Source organism: Hevea brasiliensis, chromosome 18 (assembly GCF_030052815.1).
Source record: "Hevea brasiliensis isolate MT/VB/25A 57/8 chromosome 18, ASM3005281v1, whole genome shotgun sequence".
In the NCBI taxonomy this organism is placed as follows: Eukaryota; Viridiplantae; Streptophyta; class Magnoliopsida; order Malpighiales; family Euphorbiaceae; genus Hevea; species Hevea brasiliensis.
Window position 1 is genome coordinate 44,208,275 of NC_079510.1, and position 11,256 is coordinate 44,219,530.

The 11,256-nt window shown below is 33.6% G+C and overlaps 2 protein-coding genes across 3 annotated transcripts; one reads left to right on the forward strand and one right to left on the reverse strand.

Moving 5' to 3' along the window:
* The first annotated feature begins 445 nt into the window (after positions 1–445).
* Positions 446–8,363, forward strand: LOC110662878 (protein WVD2-like 7). 2 transcript variants are annotated; one of them, XM_058140698.1, is made up of 11 exons: positions 446–727; positions 832–942; positions 1,018–1,097; positions 2,062–2,817; positions 3,079–3,300; positions 3,403–3,446; positions 3,516–3,605; positions 3,690–3,786; positions 5,895–5,966; positions 6,266–6,376; positions 7,471–8,363. In XM_058140698.1, exons 3-11 carry the CDS (start codon positions 1,056–1,058, stop codon positions 7,933–7,935), a joined length of 1,899 nt encoding a protein of 632 aa, XP_057996681.1. In that variant the 5' UTR covers positions 446–727; positions 832–942; positions 1,018–1,055; the 3' UTR covers positions 7,936–8,363. The 2 variants fall into 2 exon arrangements, with proteins under 2 accessions (XP_057996681.1, XP_057996680.1); XM_058140697.1 differs by having other exon boundaries at positions 633–942.
* A 1,209-nt stretch (positions 8,364–9,572) lies between these two features.
* LOC110662869 (uncharacterized) lies at positions 9,573–10,375 on the reverse strand. Its single transcript, XM_021822015.2, has one exon. It carries the CDS (start codon positions 10,171–10,173, stop codon positions 9,727–9,729), a length of 447 nt encoding a protein of 148 aa, XP_021677707.2. The 5' UTR covers positions 10,174–10,375; the 3' UTR covers positions 9,573–9,726.
* Positions 10,376–11,256: the final 881 nt, after the last annotated feature.

Below are 11,256 nucleotides of genomic sequence, written 5' to 3' on the forward strand. Positions count from 1 at the left end.
ATTAATTTATTTATTTAAATATTTTTCAACCATTAGCTATATTTAAAAGCGAGCCAAATACCCTTTAATTAGTAACAGGTAATCCAGATCAAGCAGTTGCAATTGTCTAAACTACTAGATTAAAAAAGTCAACGGTGGCGGAACCCTACTCCAAACCAATGCATATTAAACATTTAGGAAGAAATTTTTTATAGTAATAGGAGATTTTTTAAGTTTTAAAAACTTTTAAATTTTTTTTTAAAGATTAAAAAGTTTTTCAGAAAACTTTTAAAAATCTTTAATTTTTTAATACACTAAATTAATAAGGTTTTTTTAAAATTTTAAATATCTTAAAAAAATATTTATTTTCTTTTAAATATAAAAAAATTATAAAAATTTAAAAATCATGCCGTGAAAACCTTTATTTTCGAAAGCCCTACTCCCAAATGAAGTGTAAATGGTACAGACACTGCCGTTAGATTCGAGAACCCAATTCCGCAACAGTAGCCGTTGATCCTTGGGAGTGCATGAAAGAAGAAGAAGAGAGTTTAGAGCTAAAAATTGTGTGATCGAAAGAAGACAAAAAAAAGATGACAAGCAGCGCATTATGGCTTTGATCAACTTTTTCAGTAAGCAATCCCATCTGGATTAGATTCACATTTTTTTTTAGGCGCTAGTCCAAACAGTACCTAAACACATGCCAAACACAGAAACGATATCATCGGAGAGAGAGAAGAGAGATTGTAAGGTAGTGTTTGGTGTTTGGCATTTACTCCTAAAACACGCGAGACCTTTCATCGATTCCTATCACTTCTTTGATCATAAAATAAGGAACTGTTTCTTTCTTCGCAGAGTAGTATTTGGACTGAGCTCTCCTTTGGATCTCTGCGTTGCTTTTGTGCAATTTAGTCTAAATCCGCGCTATCTCTTCGTGTTCTATCTCTCTGCAAATGCGTGTTTAAGGTACTCCATTTTTGGTAGTTACAGTGAACTTTATAAACTCGAGTATGTGTACTCTGAATGCCTTTGTGTTAACAGGTGATTAGGGAGTGTTTTAGTTCTTGATTTGGGCAACAATGGCGGGAGAATTTGAAGAACCGTATGGCATTAGCTTTCAGGTATGGTATTTGTTATAATTATTATTTTCCCCTTTCCTTTCGAGATTTGTGCTTGAGGATCTAGCTGTAATTAGCATATTTATAGCTTCTTGATGATCTTTTTTTTTTTTCAACATTTTGGTGATCATGTTTTAGTGCCACTTTCTTACTAATGCTTGATTCAATTATCAGTGATTCAATAGAAATTATAAAAGGGTTCTCTATTTCTGCTTCCACAGTTGGATGTTTGGTTTATTAATGATGCTTTGCCATAATTAGTATTAAGCCTTCTAAGCCTAAATCTAGATGCACAATTCTTGATCTCCGTTCACATTCGATATGACGAAGACAGTCCTGAGATTTTATTTTTACTGACCTTGAGCTTGCGTTTTCTTTATCCTTGCGGTGGTATCTGTTTCAGTTATCATATTATAAAGTTCTCTTGGTCTTATTTTCTGTGATAAAAGAAATAGCTCAGAGCGACCATTTTTTTTCATATTATTTGTGAGTTACCATGATAATCCATAGAAAGTGCTTTCCGGCAACTGCATTCACACCAGAGTAGTGAAATCTGGGAATTATTATCACAATGTGGTGGAAGGCAAAAGAATCTGAAATATTTCATTTTCTTTTTTATTTTGGAATTGACTGGATCTTTGACAGTAATTATAATAGATTTCTGTATTCCTCCCTCTAAATTTTAATGTGATTTATCTGTGATAAAGTAGGATTATACTTTCACATCTGGAATAGCTATTTGTCCAGAATTTTAGATTGTGTGAATTTGTTAAAATAATGACTTCCATATACATGGCATTTGCTATTATAATGTGAGATTTTCTAGGCTCCTGTCAATTTCTCCGTGAGTTCTTCATCAGTTGAAATTTGCTTGCTTGAAATTGTACTTGTTCTTGCTCAACTACTATGGATAACTCGTTTCCTTCTTAACTTCTAACTCATCCCCTCTTAACTTCCACTTGAGCAGACAGATTCTTTGCACTCTGGCTCCATATCATTTGGAAGATTTGAAAGTGAAGACTTGTCTTGGGAAAGGAGGTCATCTTTCTCTCACAATAGATATCTTGACGAGGTTGAGAAATACTCAAAACCAGGTTCAGTTATTCAGAAGAAAGCTTATTTTGAAGCCCATTTCAAGAAAAAGGGTATGCAGCTACCAGGTTCTCTTGAGGGCCAAAATGGGATAGAATACCATGGTAAAAATGCTGTCTTTGAAAATGTGGGCCACAAAGAAGACGATGATAATGCAAATGGAAGTAGCAATTATCCTCAGTCTGAGGAGGTTGCACATAAGAATGTGGAATATACAAAATTTAATGATGGATATACAAGAAGTCAATTTGATCATGCAAATAGTAGCAGGCAATATGCTCACTTTGGCGAGAGCCCTGAAGGTTCAGAATATCATGGAGAGTATGAGGTGATGGTAGGTGAAAGAGAAGATCCTGAACTTTTATCTTCTGAATCTCAGATGGAAGCTGCTTTGGCCAATGCTAATGTTTTGGTAGAAGGTGTCTTTGAAGACATTAAACCTCTGGAAGCACATCAAACCGAAACTGGATCTGACAATAATGACAGACAAGAAATAGTAACAAAAGAGAACCTTAATGACAATGCTGCTAAAGTGGACAGGTCATCTAGGCCTATTGACCCTTCTCTAAACTGTGGAACAATTGGGAGTGATAAAACTACTGCAGTACATCAGCAAAATCTTTCTCCAAAGGTTTGGATTTGTTTTCTATTTACCATTTCATGTTATTCAAAGGCAGAAAAAAACAAATAAAATATTAAAAAGAAAAAACTACATTATCACTGACTATTCAAAGCATGGAAAACAATACAATGCTAGTAATTCGGTTCAATCTTGCTTTTTTATGGGGCCAAAGCCAATGTGATTATCGTTATTCCCTCCCAAATTGGTATTAAATTTTGTGCCATGTTGTGTTTAACAGTAATCTGTACTCATTATCTTTCTCACTCTTAGGTGGGAGCTCCAATGGAGGGTAAATGTGGCAAGCCCGGATTGAAGTCCCAGGCTAATACCAGTGAAGTCCACAAAAGAAATCATAATGATACATCAAAAACAACTACGAAGAAGCTAAATAGGAGGGAAAGAGAGAGTTCGCAAAGAATGAAATCAGAAAAGAACTCACCACAAGCTGCCATTCCAACCAGATGCATGCTGCTCAGAACTCTGAAAGGAGAGGTTAGCTATACTAAGCCGATATCTAGATGTGTCAATCATACTCAAAATTCCTTCGTATTCTTATTTGAAATTATTTTTGGAATTTGCTCCATTTTTTCTCAGGATTCTGAAATTTGTAATTCAAGATCAAATCTTGCAAATAAAAGGTACTTGCTGTCTTGCAAATTGCAAATCCGCATGTTTGCATCCTTTAAAATGCCGTTCTTTTTGTCCAGTGACAGAGAACCAAAGATAAAGAAAGTAGTTGAATCTGAAAGCTCTGGATCAAAGAAAGTTGAACCTAGAACACGTCAGAGCGCTAACAGGTCTGTTAGATGGATAATTTTGTCTATCTGAAAATGTTGATGCTTTGACCTCCTCAACTTAAATGTTGGGTGATTATATTGCAGATTTAAGCAGACTGTTAGCTCAGATAAGCCAGACACAAGGACAAGCACTGCAGCTTTCAATTTCAGAAGTGATGAACGAGCAGAAAGGAGGAAAGAGGCAAGCAACCTTGTTATTGTTTTGAATATTACTAATGTAGAACAAAGGGAAAAAAATCAAGAAGAAGAGAAATTAAGAATCAATCCTTAAAAAAGAGAGCTAATTTTCAATAATTTTATTTAATCTCAATAATAATCATAATCCAAAACTATTAAATAATAAAAATTAGCTCTATTTATAGAGCTTACAATCCTAATTAAATTAGGAATAGAAATCCTAATTTAACTCTAATTAGGAATATTAAATAAGATAAATTTGGAAATAATAGACCTAATAATAATAAAATTTCTAAACAATAAAAACTCCTTAAATTTCCTAATTCTATAATAATTAAAATTCCCAAATAAAATTCTAAGCTTCCTATTCTGCATTATTCTCCCCTGGTTGGAAAAAACTCGACCTCTAGTCTTGAAATGCGAGAGAATCAAAATCTGCATCAGGAGAACAATCAACTCTTTATTTTTGTATGGTAGCAACAATCTTGAAATCAAGCACTTCATACTTTCCTTTGTATCTCTAAAAGGATTTGGACAAATAAAATCAAACTTATTAACAGTTGAAAAGCTCTTCAAATCATTAAGAATAACTTAATTTTCTTCAATCTCCGTTAAAGTTTCCATGGCTTGAATAGCCTTATCAGTTTCTTGCTCTAGAATGGGCCCTTTAACAGGTGTATGTTCAATACTCAAATACTCAGATTCTTCAATTTTAGATTCTTCAAGTTGTTCCTTCTCAATTTCATTTTCAACCTCAAGTTGCTTTTCAAATTCAAACTTCTCTTGTTGTTCTTCTTGTTGTTGCCTTGCTTTTTCAAGACTTTTTGTCTTTATATTTTCAAAACTTTTTATTATATCCAACTGTTTTTTCAATTGAAATAATTGTGCTTCTTTCCATGCTTTAAAACATTCAACTTTTTTATCCTTAACTTGTTGATGAGCCTGTTGACCATGATACTCATTCTTACATTCTTCAAGTGCTCTCTCCCTATGTTGTAAGATTATTTATATATCTTAATGCTCATCAAATAAACTGTAAGAAGCATAATTAGGACCACCATGTAAATCTATCAAATAAGATATTTCATCAAGTTTTTAATAATATTTATCGATTTCAGCTTGTATTTTTTGAATTGTATCCCATAATTCATCTGATTGTACCTTAGAATCAGTAATTTCATCATGTAGTCCTTCATTATCGGTCCACCACATGGTATTCAAATTAAAGAAGCATACCTCATTCAAGAAACTCCCACTTCTCCTTTTAGTTGTGGCACAATCGGCTGTTGGAGAGTGACGTGGGAGGCAAAGGAGAGCAACAAAGAATGGAATCCAATGCAACATAACTCAGAGTAAGCTGCGTGAGATCTAGTTCGAGTTGTGACGAGTTCAGGAGTTGGATCTGACCTGACCTGAAAGAAATTGGCTTTAGGGGAGCGGATGTCACTTTTGACAATAGGGATGGGTAGATCGGCAGTTGGAGAAGGGCTTGGGAGTCAAATGGCTGCAAAATCTGTTTCTAGCTTTTGGATTTTTTTTTTTATTTTATTTTAGGCAGTATATGTTTTTAAGGCTGAATGAAAATTTTGACAGGGAAAAGGAAGGAAATTTTGAAAGAGGTTAGAACATAGGTTGAAAAGTTTTTGAAAGTTTGTAGAAGCTATGGAAATTTGGATTGAATTTAGGCTCTGATACCAAAATTAAGGTAGAACAAAGGGAAAAAATAAAAAAGAAGAGAAATCAAGGATCTATCCTTAAAAAAGAGAACTAATTCTCAATAATTTTATTTAATCTCAATTATAATCATTATTCAAAGCTATTGAATAATAAAAATTAGCTCTATTTATAGAGCTTACAACCCTAATTAAATTAGGAATATAAATCCTAATTTAACTCTAATTACAAATATTAAATAAGATGAATTAGGAAATAATAGACCTAATAATAATAAAATTTTTAAACAATAAAAACTCTTTAAATTTCCTAATTCTATAATAATTAAAATTCCTGAATAAAATTTTAAGCTGCCTACTCTGCATTAATTACTTTTTTAAATTTTAGGGAATTTATATTAATGCTTGCCTCTTTCTTCTTGTGACTCAACTGATTCAGTTCTATACGAAGTTAGAAGAAAAAATGCATGCTAAGGAGGCTGAGATGAATCAGGTTCAAGCAAAAACACAAGTAAGTTGAATCATCCAATAACTGTCTGTTGTTATTATCTCTAAAATTTATTAAAAATTCTATTTTAGCCTACTTCATTATGTCAAAAGAAGGCTGGTATAGATTTCAAACTCAATACCTCTAAAAGTGGTGCCAAAATAATTACCATTCTTATGAAACTTAAAATTTAGGTGCCAAAGAACATCCCTGAAGTGGGATAAGGTTATAATGGATCAAATAGCATTCACTTATACATCAATTTTTAGAAATTATTTCTTCATTTATTTAATTTGTATGACCATGGAATATTGCTGTTGAAGGAAAAGACAGAGGCTGAGATTAAACAATTCCGAAAAAGCCTTAATTTTAAAGCAACACCTATGCCTTCTTTCTATCGTGCTGCTACACCACCAGACGCCAATGGAAACAAGGTACATTAGCCGTCTTTTGATTGTTCAGTTTTGCTATAGCCATTTTTAAAGGCTTGACATACAAGTCTTCTATTAGTACGTACAGCCATATGCTAATATAGTTCGCTTAGATCAACTATTCTGTTTCTTTTATGTGGTCCGCAACATAGGGGGTTATAATTATAGATGAATTGAAATGTTTATGGTATCTGGCTAATTTCTGCTTAAAACTTACTTCAGCATGCTGCGGAATTTTTTCTGCCAAGTATCAAAGTGTTGATAAGGATCAAGTATGACACATAAGCTGTAATATAAATGTTCAAATGGGTCATGCTGTTAGGGCTGTCTCTTTTGGCATATACATGATCAGGAAGAAATTTTGAATGAAATGACTAAGTTCATCCAAATTTTGATTTCTTCTCTGTCCCACCTCTTTTGTAGCTAAACTATGCACAACTATAGGGCAAACATTGAATGAGGAAATATTTGAGATGAATCGGAATCCTACATGGCTACCTAGTTAAAAGCTAATGTGAATCAAAAGGAAAGCTTCATGGGAAGGTTTAAAGAAAGAAATGTTTATGAATCAATGTATTAAAGGCTTAGCAAACATATAAGAAGGCGCACTAGTCAATTCATGTAAATTATAGAATTTAATGAATTATCTTTTGTGCCATTTCTCTTCAGTTTCTAGACATTTCCTATGCTCTGCTTAAATGTTTTCCCAAAAATTCCAAGATAGTCTGTATAAATGACACTCCGTAATGGGTTTCTCAGATAACTTATTCACAGTGAGTGCCATTTGAAGCACTAGTAGAGATATGATAATTTCTTTCTGTCATTTGTTGAACTTGAGGGAAGTACATATTCATTTAAAAAGGCTTATTGAAGCAAAAATTATCCTAATGCAGGAATTTGTCTTCATCAAAAGAATCATAATGGAAATTGCTCATAAAACATTTTAATGATATTCTATGTAACTGGCTGTGTCCACTTTCTATCTCTAAATTTGATAATTTATTTTTTCTGCCTCAAAAGGTTGTTTTGGTTTACATTTTCTGTGTTCTACACTACATGTTGGCAGAAAATAAAGCCAGTTTCTCTGTTTGTCTCAGGCAACGTCATCTAAAGCCAAACCAGCTAAAATACAACAGAAGTCAACGAGTCCGGATGATGGAGCTGCTTCAAGTTCTCCATTGCTTTCTAAGTCTAGAAATAACCATGGTGTCTCTGGTGTTAAACCTGTAAAAACAGCCGATCTACCTGAATCATCGAGGCTAACTAATTGCCATGCAATAGAGATTTCTGAAGCTGGTGAAACTCTACCAACAAACAGCGGCAACCTCCCAGAAGCTGTAGTGAAAAATAGTGATGCTGGCAAGGATTCAGATAAGGTAAAGGATAGCAATTTGCAAAGAAAGTGTCAGAGAATGTTAGTGTCAAAAAACCTGAGTGTTGAGGGCAAGCCAAAAATGGGAAACCGAAGAAATAGCAGTGAGATGATGAGGAAAAGTGTCAAGGGTGTTGGAATTGGCAGCGGTTCTGGAATGGGTAGTGTAGCTGTTGGTGTAGCCTCCTGAACCAAGTTATGTTCTCCATTGGGTGAAAAAATGCTATCTCAGTTGCCTGTGATGATGATATTTGCGTGCATGCTGCTGTATGAATAGAAGTGCAAAGACAATGGTGGTCGTATCAGGCAATGTCCCACGAATGCCTTGTGAGCACCACAAAAATCACAACGCATTACAATTGACTGTGAGGAGATAACATTTCCCTTGTGCCATTGCTTAACATGTGCGCAGCAGGTACTATACCGTGTAGCTGGAATAGGTAATAATGATTGTTGGTGGCTTGATCGCAGAGAATGCTTGAAATTGCAAATTGTCTAGGGTAGCTGTGGCTTTTGCTGTTGTTTTGGTAGAAATTGGTGTTGTAAAGGAAATTCACAAATATAAATAAGTTTGAAACAGGCAATTATGGAATTAAGTAATATTTGTGTTTGTTCAAAGAGTAGCTGGATATACTTTGGGACGTAAGTCGTCTTTTGATCAATTCATGTGTTTTGTTTTACTAACAAAACTTGATTCAGAGGCTATTCAATGTTTCTCATTAAAGGTAAAAGAAGCTGTGGATATGATAATGGAGATGGTGAATGGTGTTGGTAGAGAATGCATTTTTTCACTAATCTCGGCCAACAAGTGATGAGTGGTATGACCTGCAGCCCAATAGTGACCGGCAAAAAGGTTCCCCAGTTCCCCTTCCCAAATCTATTGATTTCAGGGTTAGGTTCACCCCTGGCCCTGGAAAGAGCTCCTCAACTAGACAACTGATAAATCCTTAGCCTGGCGTCCGTTAATCAAAACGATTAATTTTATGTTTTATAGGTGATCAAAATTTATTTATTTTCAATTGATGAAATAATTTCAATATTATTAAATTAAATGTCATTAATAAATTATAGTCGATCAATTTTGAAATAGGACTATTAAAACTATATACTATTGAAGAGAAAAGGAAAGTATACACATTGAGTTTTTAATTATCCCATCCCCTTTTAGGTATCATTAGATTCTTGCAAAGTTTAATGCCTAATTTACTTTTTCTAAGCATTTAAATGGACTGAATAGCTATAAATATCTATTTCATCTAATAATTCATTTAAAAAAAAAAATTGATTACCACCCTTATTAAAATTAAAATTTAAAATTCTTTAATTTAAAATTAATTTTTATATTATTAAATTAAAACCCAATAGTGGTTTTTATACATAAGGGATTAAGTTTTGACGATCATTTTGAAGGAAATTAAATTATAAAAAGCATATTGAATCGATTTTTTTTCTTTAAAAAAAAAAAAAATGCTGCACGAGCCTCGAAGGTTCGAGGTGGAAGCTCATTGTTTTCCATTCGCCATCATCACACAAGCTGCGGCCCAAAACGTTCTCTACCGAGAATAGGCAGGATGATGTACTCAAGAGGTTACGAAATGCTTTACTCTAATTAACTTTTCAACATTGAGACGCAAAAGATTCTCAAACAACATTGAGACCCAAAAACACAATTTAAATTATTAAAAAAAAAAAACCATTAATATAATAAAATATTAAATATTATATTTTATATTTTTAATTTAATTGTAATTAATTAAAATTTAAATTACGTATCAATTTCTAATTAGATAGTGTCTAAGCAAAGATTTTCACCGACTTGAATGAAAATTAGCAATAAAAAAGAAAAATATATTGACAAGAATAGTTCTTTCTCCTGCTGTCAACCAGTTTCTGAACCACTTTCCGCAACTACCATATATAGCAAAATTAAGCTATAAAATCTTCCCATAATACATAAGTACTAATAATTAAATATTTTCACTTACAATATTAAAGAAAAACCCAAAAGAAAAGTGCAAGCTGGCGCGATCAATATGAGTCTTGACCTCGGAACACTGCTCGGCGCCGATGACACTTCAGTCTTGTGAGGAGGCTTTCTATAGTAGAATGGGAAATAAGGCAAGATAGGGTCAGGAGGAGGAGGACCATAGTAGTTGTTACCAGAAGGTGGTGATGGGTAATATGGGAAATTCCCTGTCGGCGTTGGGTAGTTTCCGGGTGGTGGGTATGATCCTGTCTGAGACGCCGGTGGTGGAGGTGTAGTGCCGGTGCCTGTGCCTGTGCCTGTGCCTGTGCCTGTGCCGGTGCCTGTAGGCGGAGGATAACATGGATACGGACATGTGTCATCGGACATGGTCATGGTGGGAAGATGGAGAAGTATGGAGGTGAAGAAGACGGTGGAGAGGATTAGGGTTAACTTAGTAGCCATCTTGTTTGAGAGAGAGAGAGAGAGAGAGAGAGAGAGAGAGAGAGGAGGAGAAAAGACAAGAGGGAGTGGACTGATGTCAATGGAGTTTTAGCTCTTGGCTATTAGGAGCTTTAGAGCGTTTTGCCATGACCCACTAATAAAGGATAGAAAAGCAAGTTGATTTCTGCTTTTTAAATCTTTGTTTTATATAAAATATGGATTTGAGGTTACACATTTCTAACTTTATACCAACCACAGCACTTATTATAAAGGGATGATGAGCTAATTACAATAAGGATGAGGAAGGTGTCATCAAAAATCAAGTTGCTTCATATTTACGTTCGGTTTATCATATATATTCAAGTATAATATAAATAATTTATATAAAATTTAATATAATATTAAAAAAATAACTTATTTCTTAAATTTGATTTTAAGTAATGATGTGATCTTATCAAAAAATTAGAACTCATTTGAAAAATAATACAAATGACCCTCCAACTAACTTTCACTTTGGATACCTTAGGTGAAGCTTGGAATTCAATGTTTTCTTGGAATCAAACTGACTTAAATATTTGAGTTGGATTAATAGGTATCACATCATAACAAACAATGTTTAATTATTCTAATTAGCTTTGCTTTTAACTGTGCAATTAACAAGCAAAGATGTAAACAAAACATATATGTAATTGTGAATAAAACATCACTATATATTTGACATTAATTGATCTGAAGACACAAAAAAAGTGATTAGAGGGCAATCTGAACATCATTAATTGCCATGACATATTAATTGATTTTGATTGAAGGGTGCCAGCTTTGGTCTGCTCTCTATTTCCATGACTAACGTAGGTCTCCTCTTATAGGACCAAATATACGTACTCTAAATTAATTGATGTAAACTCTTCAACTGTTGATAAAGAAAGAAGAAATCTTGTTAAATGGGGAGAGGTTGAAGAGAGTATATACGAACAAGAAATAATTCCAGCAATAATTGAAATTTGTGAAGCCGTCTTGGATCTATTGCCCAACCTCTGCTTTTGAATATTCAAATCCATTCTTAAGTCCGAATAACTCAATTTTTTTTTTAAATAAATACATACA